The sequence below is a fragment of the Neodiprion fabricii genome, chromosome 1 (genome assembly GCF_021155785.1).
Source record: "Neodiprion fabricii isolate iyNeoFabr1 chromosome 1, iyNeoFabr1.1, whole genome shotgun sequence".
NCBI classification, from domain to species: Eukaryota; Metazoa; Arthropoda; class Insecta; order Hymenoptera; family Diprionidae; genus Neodiprion; species Neodiprion fabricii.
In genome coordinates, this window is record NC_060239.1 from 4,214,965 (window position 1) to 4,232,621 (window position 17,657).

General features: G+C 33.7%; 1 protein-coding gene across 10 annotated transcripts; it reads right to left on the reverse strand.

Annotated features, from left to right (window-relative positions):
- Window positions 1-884: 884 nt before the first annotated feature.
- On the reverse strand, window positions 885-17,636 carry LOC124184753 (synaptic functional regulator FMR1). Of its 10 annotated transcripts, none has more exons than XM_046574934.1 (15): window positions 17,497-17,636; window positions 17,049-17,101; window positions 16,067-16,217; window positions 15,482-15,645; window positions 14,941-15,106; window positions 14,724-14,794; window positions 13,048-13,119; window positions 11,275-11,422; window positions 11,027-11,164; window positions 8,122-8,160; window positions 5,874-6,017; window positions 5,528-5,735; window positions 4,090-4,311; window positions 3,646-3,744; window positions 885-3,130 (listed from the first exon to the last, which is right to left on the reverse strand). In XM_046574934.1, the coding sequence occupies exons 1-15, from the start codon at window positions 17,581-17,583 to the stop codon at window positions 2,943-2,945; spliced, it is 1,950 nt and encodes a 649-aa protein (XP_046430890.1). In that variant the 5' UTR covers window positions 17,584-17,636; the 3' UTR covers window positions 885-2,942. The 10 variants fall into 10 exon arrangements, with proteins under 10 accessions (XP_046430890.1, XP_046430809.1, XP_046431046.1 ...); XM_046574853.1 differs by having other exon boundaries at window positions 14,941-15,124; XM_046575090.1 differs by lacking the exon at window positions 8,122-8,160.
- Between the last annotated feature and the right edge of the window lie 21 nt (window positions 17,637-17,657).

Below are 17,657 nucleotides of genomic sequence, written 5' to 3' on the forward strand. Positions count from 1 at the left end.
AAAGGGTCATTCAAATCAATTCTGATCATGGGACGAAAATTACTGTGAATTTTCAACATTGCCAAGGTTGCATAGATAAGATTTTTTCGTGAAAATTGCTTGAAAGAACTGTTAGCGAATCTTTGCGATGTTCTTGCGAGTCAGGAAACAAATTTCTCACCTTCGACAAGCTTTAACAATGTGGAGCGATGTTGAGATTAAATGTTAACGTGGGTAATAGGGATTACAAATAGTTATGTACAGAAATGTTTTTATTCTTAAATTATGCACAAATTGCAATCAATACAAATTTATCTGAAACAAGCAAGTTGGGGGATATCTCAGTTAATTTTTAAGATGGTTCTCAGCTACCTAGACAATAGTTGGGTTATTGCGGTAGCACTTTTGTTAGGTATCAATCTGGTACATCAGATTGCCGTGCGTTGTTATTTGATCATGTATATATATATTTTTTTTTTTTTGCAAAATCCATGAGACACGTCCGATTAGTTGTTGTCATATCCGGAAGAATTTGGTCAACTGTTTCAAATTGATTACCAATTTGAAACACCTGGCCATATCTATATCATAGCTTAGTATAATAAAGCTAGTTTATTTGTTCAGACATCCACATTTTTGACTAAGTAGTATTATAGTAATAAAAGTATGCGCTAAGTCTGCACTTCAGCTAGATATTATAAAACACGTATCTTAATCATTTCTTTTTTTGCATCTCATACATAGATATCACTAAGTATATATGCTTACTTTCATTTTAAATCAAATGGGGAAACAATGCAGAAATGAACTCTGTACCAAATGCTCTTACTTGATATAATATGCTTATATTGTAGTAAAAATAAACGACTAAATTACTAAGTGTGATGGGAAATAAAACCAACCCCTTTGTGCGCGCCTGTTTGCTTTTTTCTTAATCTTGTTTTTTTTTTTTTCTTTTTTCTTCTCAACTAAACAGGCCGCTTTAACGTTCTTCAAGATATTAATTAGCACTCAGCATTGAAACATAAAAATCTAGTATTGTTAAGTAACTATACAGACTATTTATTGAAAAAAAAAACAACCAAGAACTCAATCTCAGCAGGAAAGAAACATGACACCATTGGCAACACAGCAAAACCGAAATCACAAGCTGCTGTCATCGATTCTTTAGAATGGACGAAATACTTATACCGCTATTTTATATTCAATTTTTCCAAGTGTTAGGAGGCAAACGTGTAACATACTTCATATTGATTATTACAGTATAAAAAAACGACTGAGCATTTTTTTTAACGTGTAATCAATCATGTAATTTATGCAGAAGTATAATAAAACCCAGAGGCAGATGGTGTACGCGGTTGATGAATCTATTTTTGCCAAGCGACAGCACGATTTATAGTAGAGTACAGCTGGTTTTACACACGATTAAACCAATTAACAAGATGTTAGAATCGTTAAAGTATGGATTGTGGTAAGTTCAAAATACTAGCATTCGTTTTTTATTGTTTGTCTACAAATGAAAATTTTGTATTTGTTCACGTAGTAGGTAAGGTACTACCAATCGTTATGTTTCAATAATAGCTGATACAATGTAATACTCGGTATAGAAAAAAATTGAAAAACAAAATAACTTGTATTCTCATTGCACTAAATATCATTGTCATTGAGCCATATTTGGTATTTCACCTTATTTTGCGTTATTAACGAGGAGCACGATTTTTGAGTTTTTTTTTACAAAACTTACTTCAAACTACTTTGATTTTCAATTTTGCGAAAACAACAATATATTCGAAGATAAATATGAAAACGAGCATAGCATAAGAGTAAAGCCGTATAAAAACATTCAACCACATGAATTTGAATTTTTTTATTGACTTTCAATGAAACATTGAACTTTACTCTACCAAACTATAGTTTAACTGTATTAGAAGTTGGTAAAATTGAGGATATAATTATTAAGTTCAAACTTTATATCTAACTCCTGAAACAGGTTTTTTCAAAACAAAATTTGAAGATTATGTGAGTTTCAATCGCCATTCATTTTGTCTCAAGGATTAATTGAGTAATAGCATTGATCTCTTTTGACTTGAACGTGATATGCGAATAACACGTCAACTAAAAATACGGACTCACACGTTTCACATATTAGGAGTAATAGATAAGCAAAGAATTTATTTTTCCATAAAGTAATAGGTACGTCACGTAACTATGCCTTGTGTGAAACGTTATTTTCTACACGCACAATTCATTGTCGCGAGTAAAATAAACTCCATTGTAAAGAAGCTTGAGGTAATGAAAGATAACAAATAAAAAAAAAATTAAAAAAAACCATTCTGATTTGAGTAAGCGTGAAACTTACACGCCAAATTTTATATGGCATGTTATAACGAAATATCAAATTAACATGGGTATTATGAATTCTAACGTGATTGAACTGGTTAAGAATAAACGTGATGGAGATATATATGTCCATAAGGAAATTGACGAACAACCTCCAAAAAACCAGTTTTCAGTGTATTTGAAAAATTCTTAAACCCCTCTGGAAGTACTATTAAATAATACGACCATAGTGGTATAGTGTCTTGGATCTTGATATATAAAAATGAGGCACAGTTTTACGATCACCATCATTAATTTTTGCTTCTACTATCTCCCAATCATGAGAGCGTCCAGATATTCAAGTATGATAGTATTGGTTTTCTTTTCCTTTACTATCATTAAACTAAACCATGCATGGGTATTAATATGTGCCCTTAAAAAAATTCTTTCGTAAGGAGAATGACACTTTCTTCTTAAACAAGTCATATTCTTATCGGTAGCAAACAGTCTTAACAACGAGCATAGGTTAATCACGTCGTCTTCCATAATTACGTAGTCCTTTTGGGTGTATGCGTCATGTAGTGTACTGGTATCAACAGCTTCTTTTTAGATACAGGCTGATTTCAACTATATTTATAGATAGCTTAGCCACTAGTACCGTTGACCATGGCCTCTTTCGGCTTGCTATTAGGCGCCATACGGGAATGACGAGGTCGGGGTTCTCTCTGGCTCTTCGGCCCTTGGGAGTTTGAATTTGATACAATCACATCATTAGCCGGAGTTCCCTCCTTACTTGTCAAAGTTGACTGATCACTTGGGCCAACGTTGCTACCTAAATGAATACCAATGTCACCTTTTAGCACCATTCGTTGGGGGTTACATTTCTATTTAAAAATTGTAAGATTAATAATATGTGGGATATCGCTGAAACATCGGTGAGAAAGAAATAAGAGCATTGCAAGATGGAAGGTAAAATAGAACATCAAGATGGTCTGAAGATGTTACGTTTTTCTTCTTCTACACTGCTCGGCAGGTCTTCGTGACTGTAGCTTGGGTCCCAGAATAAGAAAATATACTCAACTTATTTCAGTTTAAACAATAATCGAATCAGGAAGTCGACTCAAACATTAAAAAAAATGGTGACACCTATATACCTGCGGAAAATCGATATGCTGCCTTTTTCTCTTTGTTGCAACGGCTATGATATAGAGTATCTGCAATTTTGATTGCGTTCTATTTTCCAAATATTGAATATGTGACAATCTAGCAGACACGAATAACTTTTACATAAACCCCATATGATCCCGATGAATCGCCCAGACACAGGCGAAACACGGCGACAATTACCTTTCGGATTATTTGCTGGTGTAGAGCTGCGCTGTCGAGAACGTCTCGGTCTCCTTCTCCTCATGCCTCGTGATCCTCCCTCCACACTTGATACTGATTCTACACACATACAAACCATTGTGACCATCTCCCTTTTTATTCAACATGTTTTTATTTATACGAGGATGTGTTTTCGAAGTATTTTTTAGTGTTTCAGCGAAAATGGCATATGCGTGGTTAATTATTCTTCAGAATACTTGAGGAAAAGCGAAATTTTAAAGTGCATAAGTTAGTAGCGTGCGCCGTGTTAAAATAAATATAAGAGACAGTGTTAGATGGTCACAAGTGTTTGCCTCACACCCCATGCTGCTCGCAAAGTAATTTTAACGTCAATTCACTTATCTATGTAGCAGATAAAAGGCTGACGTTGAAAATATACACTCATTTCATTTATCTAAATTTTACCTCTATCAATACTTGAAACGTCTTGACTGTCAAGGACAGTATCTTCATCATCTGTCATTCGGCGACGATCGTCTCTACGATCTCGGCGTTGAGACGGAGGTCGTCCTTGTCTACTACCCATGTATCCGGAATTCCCGGAACCACCTTGACCTTGGTGCCCCCCTCTCATCGACGAATCCCTCATGCGATCCTCGCTACCATCCAAAGTATCACGACGAGATCCTGAAAATGTTTTTAAAACACCACATGAGCAGATTTATCAATTAAAAACTGTAAAGATGCAATCACGTGTTAAACATTGATGTTTATGCATCGAAGAGCCGAGAACTGCAATATACTGAATAAAAACTGCGAAGGAAGGGATTTAATGCAGGGCATGTTCTTACTTGTTCACTGTGAATTCCAACGACGGTGTTAAGTCGGTGGTTCAAACTTCAGGTCAAACGGGAATATCGTTAAACATGGGTAATGGAGATATGAACAGTATAGTCAAAAATTATTGCTCAAACAATTGAAATTGAAAAGTGCTTTCAAGCTATGCAAGGTACTTGTCTCTATTCGATATGAAGAGATTGGGAATGTCAAAATTCGAGAGGTTTGTTCCCAACCGTAAGAGAAAAAAGTTGACCTTGTATTACATTCACAAGCATGAAATGTTTTATGCAAATACTCACACAAGTGGTGCAATGCACGAAAGTCAAACGTGTCAGATAATCATCGACAGCTTTTGAACGTTTCATATCAGGCTATTGCCAGAAGAAAGTTTCATTACTATATGCAATGTTAATTCTAAACTAGTTAGTCATAATTTATTTCTAGATAATAAAAATTTACCCTAGAAATATATTTATTACAAGACGGAACACATGGAATACTGCGCAAAAGAAACAGTACAAAAGGTTTTGGTTTAATTCTATTTAACCCAGGAACAATTCTTCAATAACATAGATTGAAAGGTGACAAATCGTGTATATAAAAATTGTAATACCTTGAGATTCGAGAACAGCGTCCACTACCCAATTACGTAACGAGGATAACAACAATGCTTAACCGAGTGTAAGATTGGAAAGTGTAATAATGGAACAATAAGAGAAGAGCGCAATAAGAAAGTGGCAACTATGGACGAGCAGAGGTGAGAAAAGGAACCAATTTCAATACAAAATCTGAAACACCATGTAAGGTGATTTTGCTACTGATACTCATACCAGTTATTCCAACTTAATGTAAAAATCAGTCCCGTTAAAATCATGACGGAAGTAATGATTGTTAGAAAGTTAGATAAATCTGGTTGAACGAACAGTAGTATTGTAAAAGGGGAACTATTATCATTTAGCAGTAACATGCCCCTTTTCTCTTACAGGCTCATAACCATGGCAACCTCTACGACCCCGCTTCGAAATATGTTCTACATTGTTGATATAATCGGTAATAGTGTTACCAGCGTTGTGTCTGATCGAGGCCCTACCCCTCCCGCGTCCTCGGGATGGACCACCTCTGTTGGGACGGCCGCCTCCCCCATCTTCAGGCCCGGATCCCATGCCTCGTCTTTGGGAAGGAAAACTAGGCATTGGTCCAGTTGTCGAACCATGCATACTCCGCAACTGTTGGTCTATTTCTAGTTTTTCCTGTCTGAGTTGTTCCACCTCCTGTAATCAAATATTGGCAGTATTATAGCTGTGAATGATGATTTACTTCCAAGAACCAATCGAATGTTTACAGTTTAATTCTTTTCAAAACTCAATATATGTACCAAAAATTAGTAAATGCACTTGTGTAAATTATACCTTCAGGTGTGCCAAGTGATACTCAAGCAGGACCTTAGCATTAGCTATGCTTTCGACTGTGCCAACAAATACAAAAGGAACTTGACCCTCTTCGCGAGGAATCGTGGGTTGAGGCTCATTGTCGCCCTCGATTTTAACCCGGACCTAAAATTTAACAGAAAACAAAACATAATTATATAAATTATACATACCAAATTTGATATTTCAGATTGGAGGAATTTCTTTCTACATAGAGAATGATGATTTTAAACTCAGATGTCAGTAATATCATACGTAAGACAATTACACAGGTGAGATATTACACAAAACCGATGATTTCGACAACAGTGAAATATGTTGAGAAAAAAGATTGTAGTAACTTTAAGCCAACATACCAAGTTTCTACTGAAATTTTCAGTCTACGATATTCACGTAAGGATGCGTCATATTCAAACTTATCATCATCAAAATTTGACTCACTACAAAAATTGTAATACCTTGAGATTCGAGGAGAATGTCGACGTATAAATGACATCATGCCAATTCATTTGGAAGTTTAAAGTATTGCACAAAAGATGGTGAATTATTCAGAAAACCTAATGCACTAATCAGTGATAAAAATAAAGCAGACAAATATAAAATATTCAAAGATGTTCACGATAAAATAAAATTGATGTTACTTTCAGTTTATTAGTCATTTTAATTACACATTACAATTGTGATTGCCCATTGAAATAGTCAAACCTTGATCTATCTAATGACTTAAAAGCGCATAAATCAAGCACAAAATTTAGAAAAAAGGAAATATATCTTCTAGTGTTAACAATAGTCGAGACTTTGAATAAATTGTATCACACAAAGTCTGTAAAAATGAAAAATATTATTTTTATCATACCATCAGTATTGTTATCCAGGATAAGATACAATCTAAAAATGAGCTGTTATCAATTACAATGATCAATTTAGGAAATATAATTGCAACATTTGTATTTAAAAACTTTTTAATTCTCCATGGTCACATCAAAGATTGATATACAATACTTATGACTTGCAATACATAATTTTTTTCCGTTTTATAATCAAATGACTCATAGTCAATAATGTATTTGATTCAATGAAATTAATACCATATCGTGTAAACATTGAATATCCAAAATGCTAGAACAAAATAAATATTATCCACAAATGTATACTTCAACAAATTCAGACCTTAGCATTTTCACAAGTTTACTACTTACCATTGTAGGAAAAAAATTCCATCGATATTTTTTAATATGAAGTTGAAAAAAAAAGACTACCAAATTTTTTTTATGCTCAACTGCTTGAGACAGATCCTTACGTGAAAATAGGAGATTTTGCTAAATAATTTAGCCAACGGTGAGGTTTCCTAGAACTTAATAAAAATGATGGTTGTTATCTACTCAATTGAAGTGAATGAGAATCCGAAGTGTAATTTTATATTTATACTCTACTTTAGTTTTGTCTAAATTCACATTTAAAGCCAAACAAATATAGAACCCACGAATAAAGTAAAAATTTAAACGATACAGGATACGTGTAGAATTGCTTTGAATTATTGTATAATGACCCAGTAGTAGTAAATGGTTGATGCAGTATCCAAAAGATGCTACTCTACAGCAATTACTACTTGAATTCGAACGATCCAATCTTTTCACAGGGAGAAAAAAAGGTTTCATTATCAAGCCAACATATGAAATTCAACAACTTGTAATTTGCTGTTACGTGTATTGATTACGCCTGAGTCTTGATAATCACTGAATATTACATGGTTTTCCAATAAATGTATAAAATGACCAACTTTATGGATAAATATTTGACTTGAATAGGTTGCGACTGAAGATAATTACATGCCATCTGGCCATGTGGAAACATATAATGAATAAATATTAAATGTATGCAATGAAAGGAGAATAATGATTAATATAGCTGTTATGTGTGATATATGAATCGCTTGAATCAACCGAAGTATCTTGCAAACAATAGGCATTATTTCAATAAATAATCAAATTTTTTCGATAAAGAAAGGTAAATAGCATCGAAAAACACCATAAATTAACAATATTATTGTTGATTATGCAATTTCAAAAATGAAGCTGGCCCAAGTGGTTCATGTAACATTCACATATGATCTGTTTTTTTGTTGATTCTTTTTTTCTTTCGTTTTCTTTTTCTGAAGGAAGGTGGAAGCTCCAGTTGGATAAGGTTGAGATGAGACAAAGACACAAACAGTGTAAGATAATATACTTACTCTATCAGTATGTACATTCCCACTCGAGCCAGATGTTATCTACCGAGAACAAACAATGCAAGTATATCACGCATAACATCACCCCGTAAATCTATAATTTGTGCTCACATGACAAATTGGCTGGACGCATTTGTTTACATTTTTTTTCTTTTTTCTTTGCTTTATTTTTACAACCGTCAAATGGAGAAACAAATTTTGGCCAAACAATAAAATTTGATCGCTTAACAAAGAATGAGTTTACATTGGTTTTCTTCTAATGATTCTCTTTCTTCACATAACGATTGGTTTGTCATTTGACCACAAAATAGTATATAATATGTATTTCGAGCTGAACAACATTTTGACAAATTGTAGAAATTACTCATTAAATTGAGCAAAAAAAAAAAAAATTACATCACTTTTTTTACTACAAATGTGTGATAAATGTCTCAGCGATTTAATGCTTACAGACACAGGATTTACGGTCCTAAATATTTCGTCATGTTCAAAATAGGACGCGTATATTATCATATTCTGTGTGATAGTGATTCACTTGCGTGTCTCGAAGTATTGATACAGTTCACAGGACATTGTATAGTTAAATAATATTGGTCAATCCATTGTCACCCGCAACAATGAGGTGTGAAATATATTCAGTACGACTAGATGTAAAGAAAGTAAAGTTCATTCACCACGTGGCAGTATCCCAAATGAAAGATTTGTTGAAACTGGCGACCTACCACTTGGTTGAACACGAAAAAATACTGTACGACGTAAAATGTGGCATTGCAAGAAAATTCGTTTTATAATAGGTACAACATTTTATGTCAAAATTTTAGCATTTCCTACCGGGAAGTGCATACATGATGCAGAAATTTTTTTTTTTACTGAAATTTTTTTTGATCAGTCTCAATTTTACCGTAATAATGAAATTTAAAACATCAATTTGTTTGCTGGATTAGATATTTCAAAATTAATATTATTCGACGAAAATGAAACTTAATCTAAATATCATTAAATCAAAGGTATACAAGTATAAAGATTCCAAATATTTATAAGGCTATTTCAACAAAACGATAGTTGAACTTTTGAAAAAATTTTTATAAGGTACATAATCAGAGTACAAAAAAATTATGGCAGACAATTGTACTGTGGTTCAAGGTGCTTCTGGTTTGGTGGGTCTTCATTCTTGCATCTCGAATGTAACCTTTAATAATACATGATCGTTTTTTACCTTCATTCTTGGATCTGTTCAGTAATATCTAGACCAGAAACTTTCAACAGGTAAAAATTGACGAAAATACCTATTTAATGGAGAGAAAATTTTCGATCAAGGCGAATTAATTTTGGCAAAAATTGCAACTTTTGACACATGGCAAAGTATTATAATTAATGATTTATTTCACTTACCTGCTTGTCCTTGATCTTAATTCTATAATCACCAACAACGTAATATTGATTGTACAGTAAAATCAAGTGCAAATTGAAATCCGAAACTTGTATTACAAAAAAGTGGTATTAATTTTGTTAGATACATCTATAAACTACTCTCGTAAGTAAAACTTTACCGGCAGAGTGGATGCATTTAAGCATTACCATAAAACGTCTAAGAGTGACCTTTACACCCCATTTCGGAATCTTTGTCAACGATAATGTTGCATATATCTGTATAAAAGTTAACTTGCAATCACTCCCACAATGACATTTAATCAGCTTGGTAGTAATCATAAGCGGTTTAAATTTTTTTACAGAATTATAACACAGAGAACAGTCTCAAACGGTAAAATTACGCTGATTCTGAAATTAGCAATGGGAGCTGAAATTTTGAGTTTATGCCACATTTTAGTCTTAGAAATGAAAATGGATCAGTTTAAAAATTATTAAAATAATAAAATACCCAAGGTACGTTTAGATGACGCGACATTTGCATGCTACATTGCACGCATCTGGAAGATGAAGTGACCCGAGATAATATGCGCAGCAATGGTCTGCGTGCATAAATTGTTTAAATGTACCTTGGGTTATCAGTTTGCAATAGAAAAATGTAGAGAAGATAATCTGACGAATTTGTGTCTCCTTACAGACGAGTAATTCATGTTCGGTATTGATACTAGTCTACTGAATAAGCTACAACAAAACAGTATGCTTCATTTCACATTCGTTTTTTAACGTAAACTGGTTTTTCGAATGTAGGTCAATATTTTCCATGAAATAATACGCGTGTGATAACATGAGTAGTTCGATTGTTTTGCATGTTTTGTGTTTGTATATACATAGTGATTACTTCATGGCCGTATGGTCTAACGTGCATGCGCTAAAATTCTAATAATGCACGTTAGACCATTCGACTGTTGGTTAATCACTCTGTATAATCAAATGCATGCATCAGATGTATTGTTTATCATGAAAATTTATATGGGTTGTCAATGTTTGTAACAGCATTAGCACAACAGAGATTCAAAGCACAAATGAACCTTGTAAATAATACAAAATTTGTCAAAATATCGTAGTAAGAAACATGTGTAAGATGGAATTGAGTATTTATATTTGAATTGTATAAAGCGATGTTCGATAATCTATTTTGGCACAGTGAAACCTAGTCATAAGAAATTTACTGGAATGTAGTTTCCACAGCAAGGATAAACATACTTTTGGACGTATCACTTGGACCTGCAAATGTGCAGCCAATTGCGGGAGGTGCAGAAATATCTTAGACCAAATGCAGGCACAGCCTTGGAAGGCAAGAGGAAAAACTTTCAAGTTCTATGGCAGAGACCGTTTTTACAATTTCGGTTTCACTGCACTATAACTTTCAAGTAGACAAGAAACCTAGTTTTCAAAATTCCATCCTACTTTATGATAGCTGCGCAGTTCTAAGAGCACGTGCGAGTTTAACAATCATAAAAGAAATTGAAATTCTGCTTACCACACCACTTTTGTCAACAATTTCCTGTATGATGCGACCGTTTTTTCCTATAACCTTCCCCACGAGAATGCGAGGAACTTGTATGGACTCCTCGCTGTATTCCAGCATAGACCGCGCCTTCTTCACAGCTTCGTGCGTCTGCAATACAGATCAAAGTGATTATTAGGAACATCAATTATAATCAACCAAACTATTCAATGCGAATCTAACTATTCATTGAACAATTTATGCTAACTTCGTGTGTTTACCTCTCCATAAATTTTGAAGGTACACGAGTTTTCCTCTAGCTCTATGTTGGTGATTCCTTCAACTTTTCTGGCCTGTTGTATGTTGGCTCCATGAGCACCAATCGCGAGTCCCATCAAGTCTTCTCGCACATTGAACTCGTCTGTATACCTGAAAAATTTCAAATTATATATAGTACTTCACTGATAAAACGTAGAAAAAAACTGTAACACAATTTTTAAGTCCTCACGTAATCGGATTCATACTCATGCCTGATAGTAATTATTAATAATAGTGGAGTAATCGAAAAAATTAAGTTTTATGATTCAAAATTCCGATGCATGACTACTATCAGTATCTTAGGATTTACACCCAACTCTACAAAAAAATGTTATGTAGCTGCAAAAACTTTTCTTCATGTCCGTGATTTGAAAAAATTAAATAATTGCATGTAAATGACGTGAATTATTTCAAAAGATAAACTTTTAGTCAATACTATAGTTTTGAAGCTGCAAATTTGGATCAGTCCTGAAACGTTTAGTTGTGTTTTGAAAAAGCTCGTTGATCATATTTGAGTAGGTCAGAATTCTGAAATTTTGTGATACGTAAGAAATATATCTGCAACTTTAACAACCAGATTTACTAAGCGCAACGATGTTAGAAAACACATAAAATACCATGCAATGTCGGGATGTTTAGTAAAAGAGAAAAAGAAATTCAATTCTACTATCGTCAACATGTTTATGAATGGAACAAGATAAAATTAATCAAAATAAGCTGTCTGTTTGGAAATCCATCGATGATCATCAACACCATCGATTTAAATATACTTTAACTAATGACTGCATAAATTCATATGATTTCCTAGTGGTCAAAAATATCGAATAAGTTTTCATTTACACTGTTTTATATACTTGTTGGCGATAGTTGCAAATTCATCAAAGGCTTTGATAATTTCGAGAAGCTATCAAATACTTCATCAAATAGTAAATAGACAAGAAAAGAGGATATGAAATATAATTTTTCCTACAATAGTTCTACGTAGCACACATGTAATAAATGTTTCTGTTACTAACATTAAATTGAATAAAATTGTAGGTGTCATCACTTGTTAAAATTACTTGTACCACGATAATACAAAATCTTGCTCAATGCTGATACAAAACTAATATCCTGATACTCTTATTACGAAGAAATAAGACCTGATAAATGTGTTCTGTATTAGTTTTATTAATATGTGGCATGAGCTTATTTTTTGTATTAAAACTAAATTGAAGTTCATACAGCTAGAATATGACTATTACATAGAAAATTTTTGGGAATGGTACAGAAATAGTTTGCTACTTTAAACTTCTCGCAAGTTTTACGCTATATATCAGTGTTTCTCAAACGTTGGCAGGTTTGGATATTTTTTTGTCTTTTACTCTTACACGTTCTTCGACAGAAAAACTATGAATCTACTATTGGTAAAGTAGAAAAGTAAATGTGAAAAACTAGAGAGTGGCAGCAGATGCTAAATATATGTATATGTAAATACCAGCACACAAGGTAGATCATTCAATCACATAGGACATAAACAGCATCTAATTTGTCAACTGAAAATATTTGTTTGCGTTTGTGCGTGTATGTTGAAGCATATGATTGTGATGACTGATCTACACGTCGTTGCATGCACATCGATAAAGTAAAAGACTTCTCATCTTTAAAAATCTTTTTTTTAAATCTTTATGATGCAGTGATATAACATGTTATACAATAATCTAACTTATGTCTAAGCCACGCCACTGTGATCTCACCTTGAATTCGTTCTCACTCCTGCCTCAAAGTTTGAGACACGCTGATATATAAAGTTTGAAGATCTAAATTTGCTGAAATGAGAAAGAAACCCTGATGTAACTCAATGGAAATAACGAACGAACGGTGACTCTGTTCTTATTTTATTTTTACCATACTGTCTGTATGCAGTTGACTAACTATAATAAAATGATCTTTATGATATGTGTGTGTAATGACCCATAGGTGGATATTTGTAATAAGTATTATTTTTTATCTGATGCAATATATAACGATAGAAATGTTCAAAATATTTTTACAGTGATGTAAAGAGAAAACTGAATAAATATTACTTTGGCGAAATGTATGCACTATATTTTATACGCTTTCTATCCTTGTGTACTTGTATGAAAATAGTTGCAAAAACTTCCAAGACTTAACAGTGGAGCAATATTTCCATATTCGCACTGTAGACAATCTTTGTACTAGAAAATGGAACTGGAAATATCAATGAACCTTCATTTCCAGTGGTTACAACAAACCGTAGTCAGTGATGGGATTTTGCATTACTTACAGAGCAAATACATATTAAGTAACTGGTTTTACAGTACCAAAATAAAATAGTCAAAAATGTATACGAATTTGTGAATAGTGTTGCTGAATATCAGATTCTGTATGAAAAGCCTTTTCAGTCGACTCCCAGAACAGATCGTGATTCTCGCTAATACGGCGTAATTTAAATAATCAGATTAAAATAAATTATGTCAGTTTGTGAATTCACTCTGTTATATACTCTGAGTCGTGTACTAAATTCGCAATTTTAAAAACAATTACAGACAATTCACAAAGAAACATCTGTTCAACAAATTTTGCATATTGCCATTGTACGACTGCATTACCTGTAAGTAGTAATATTGGCAGAAGTATCATTCTGTAATCTAAAGCGCATGCTATTTTCGGAATGAGACAATATGAATTTATATTTGACATTGTCTGTATGGAGTAATTGAGTGAGGATACTTTCAGAGTTATGGGAAAAACGACGATTCCTTAAGCTATTCGTACAAAATCATTTTAAACAACACGATGCGAAATAGAAAATAAGAACCTCTGAAAAGTTGTTGGCATATCGGGAGGAATAATTATTTAGATAATTTCAAATTGTAGACACTTAAAGTAACAACATTGGTGTTATGAATATGGCATAATTATCGCTATTATCCTTAGAATATTAGATTTGTTCATCATGGATATTGTACATGTATTTTCAACAAGTGAGACACTACACTGTGGCTGTTTCTCTAATACGAAACATACGTAAGTGGTCGATGAAAGACTAATTAGTTAATTAGTGAACTTTACATACTCATGATTGACCCGTCCTAATACCATTTCTTGATTCAAAAAACTTTGTATAGGTGTTAATCGACAATTTCACACAAGCTAAAAAAAATTGGGAATATCCTATACAGCACCAGTTAGTACTTATATATATTAATAATATTAAGTTTGCTGAAATTTGATGCTGTCAAAATTTCTGAACATTACATCCTTAATTGTGCAGGCAACAGACAGGATGGTAAGGAGTATCAGTGTGCAGAAGGGCGCTAGCAGGTGAAGAGTTCCACATTTTCGTACCGTTATTGAGAATAAGAAACAAAAGAAAAACCATCATATTTTAAAAAATCGCATAACTTACCCGCCACTGGTTTGCAGTTTAGTAGATTCAAGTTGACGTGCTGCCTCTTCTGTTCTTTTCAGTAGTAAAACCTACAAGTAAGAAAGAGATCAATTTATTATTCGAAATTTTTATAATAATTATAAAACAATAAAATTATTCTGGAACCCAGAGTACGGGAATTTCAATAATATTATCAAATTTCGCGTAAGATTCCAAGTTGAAGGGTTAAGCTTACCTTTTGTGATAAATTACGGAAGTGCATGTCCTGTAGCATGGCACTATGTCGGCGTGTGTTTTCACTACGGGAGATGGCCAGCAATACTCCCCTATCAGGCACGTATCGGCACACAGCAGCTTCTATCGCCTTTTGAAATTCCTTATGTGCATTATCCATTTTTGCACTGCGATGTGAAGAAAATCTAATTAAGGTTAACTTACAACTTGAAAATCCATCCAATCACTTGGTTAAACATTTTTAAAACAAGCGAACACGAGTTTAAAGTTGCGCGTGACTTTTCACTCGGTGTACTTTTTGGTCTACATAAATTTGGAAAAGACGATAAAGGCTGAATAAAGAATTATTTGCAGCGAATGCACAAGACGTGACAGTAAGAAAATTTTCGTTATGACATTGGCATTTGAAATACTAGGTGGATTATTTATTGTCTTCTATCAAGATGTGCGATATTTTCAGTAATCACATGGATCAATGCGAAACCAAAAAATTGAATTTACTTTTACCGAAGACTAGTGTTAATCAAAATTTAAAAACTCACAATTCCCGCAATTCCTCAGGTACATCGATCTCAATTTTGTGGAAGGTGGTCTTGTCGATAGGTGGATTGGGATTTTTCGGCCTAAGTCTTTCACTGTTGACTATTTCTGTATATGTGTTCTCCCATCCTAGATATTCCACAACTAGAAATCCTCCCTTCATCATCTGAAATATTTTTGTCTCCAATGAACTTATTTGTCAAATTTTATCGCTTTGATTTATGCAGCTATTGATTTCACCTAAAATTTACTAAAATTAAAATCTTGGTGTTAAAGGTCTTATGAAATTGAAAAAGAAAAAGTGTAGCCAAAATCAGTAACACGAATCGAAGTAAAATCTTTACAAGTACATAAAGCGATTAGGTAGAAGAAAAGTTAAATTTTTTTGATAAATTATTAAAAATCATCTTAGATGATTCGGCTACAGTTTTTACGGATTCTAGGACTTCCACGGAAATTCAACAATTACTGAATATTCTCTGTAATACGATACCATTGGACTTTTCTAAATTTTTCAACCTAATGTACAACCCAATAAATTATTATTACTAATCATTAGCAGTACGATATTTTTTGAAACAACAGACCTGGATAATGGCTTTCCACCACCCACAGGCTTCCTGGTCATTTGCCCTGGAGAACACTTCAATTTCTTGATGTTCTACAAATTCAGGCTTAGGGCCATCTTTGGGAGGTAGGCGTACTTGAGCAAAAGGAAACTTCGATTCAGGCTGCCAGCTGCAACGGATAATTCGTTTCTTATTGAAATAGTGCTAGAATTTTTTACACGTTCCTTTCTGAACTATTATTGCATAAAACCGCTAAGAATCAAATCATTCCTAATAATTCTTCGACATGGTCAACTATATTAGACAAACCTATTTTCTCGGTATTCAATGCAGCCCAAAAACATGAAATTGCATTGCTAACCTCTACATGTGAGACTTTGAATTATATTTATTAATTAGGATGATCAATTCCTGAGCTGGAATACAATCCAAGAATGACTCACTTTTATCTCGAAAGAGTATAAAGAGCTATTCTGTTTAGTCGTATTTCTTGTAGAGATCAAACTAACCTAAAAATTCTTATGAATATTGGTTATGTATGTGACATTAATCATATTAAAATGAAATTTCCATAATTCTAATGTAAGCATAGGTCAAATTTATTTTCTACTTTTACATGGAAACAAAAATCTTTAAATCTATTTATAGTTTTAATCCTTCTCTTTATTTTGAGGTATGATTGTACAGAACCATTGTTTGTGCAACAAAAGAGAATGTAAAAAAGTGATAATTGTAGACTACGAAATTATTCAATAAATGATAATAAATATCGTCTCTAGATTGTCAGTGAATAGTGAATGTTGAAAATGTGCAATAGATTGATACACTGAACGTGTGACTAGAGCGAGTCACAGAATTGGTCCAAGATAATCGACTCGTTGAACTCAGCTTGTGAGAAATTGTTGATAGAAAAGTTTAGAACTAGATGATTTGCCATATAAACTGGTTGTAACAAAACGACAGACAGAGCTGATCGAAGAGGCAAACAATTTGTACTTACTCATTTTCAAAAGCTACTAAAACCTCTTCATCAAAGACATCAGTGACAAAGGCCTGAAACAGGAGGAAAAAAAAATGTATTCACTGGTAGGCAAGCAAGGAAGAGAATGCAGTGCAAAGTTCGGTGTCGCGGGGTTGTATTTCGTCGGGGACCGGGCGAGATTCGATCAAACTGATTTGACGGCTGGATCAACAAACGCTTCGAATTGTTCCTAGAGAATCGTAATATTGGAAATTGAGTTAATAAAACACATGCGAAAATCACGCCCTGTCAAATGAGACATGGCGTCGTAGGAAGCCGCGTTACTTCGACGACATTGAAAGCTCAGATTTCCACTAAGTACAAGCCTCCGAGGGGTGATATTATCACCATAACATGGCCCGATATTCCGAGGATTGATGTACCACACGACACCGTTACATTTTCATATACTTTTCACATAACAAACCTTATAATACGCTCCGTTTTCGCCGCATACTTCGACTGCGAGATCCTCCATCTTGCTTTTGTGTGACGGATCCTTTGGAGCAGGCATGCATGGTGGGAAATGGCCGATGGGTTCGAGGCTACGCGGCGTTCCGCCAATCAAATATCACCGAATCAAAATTC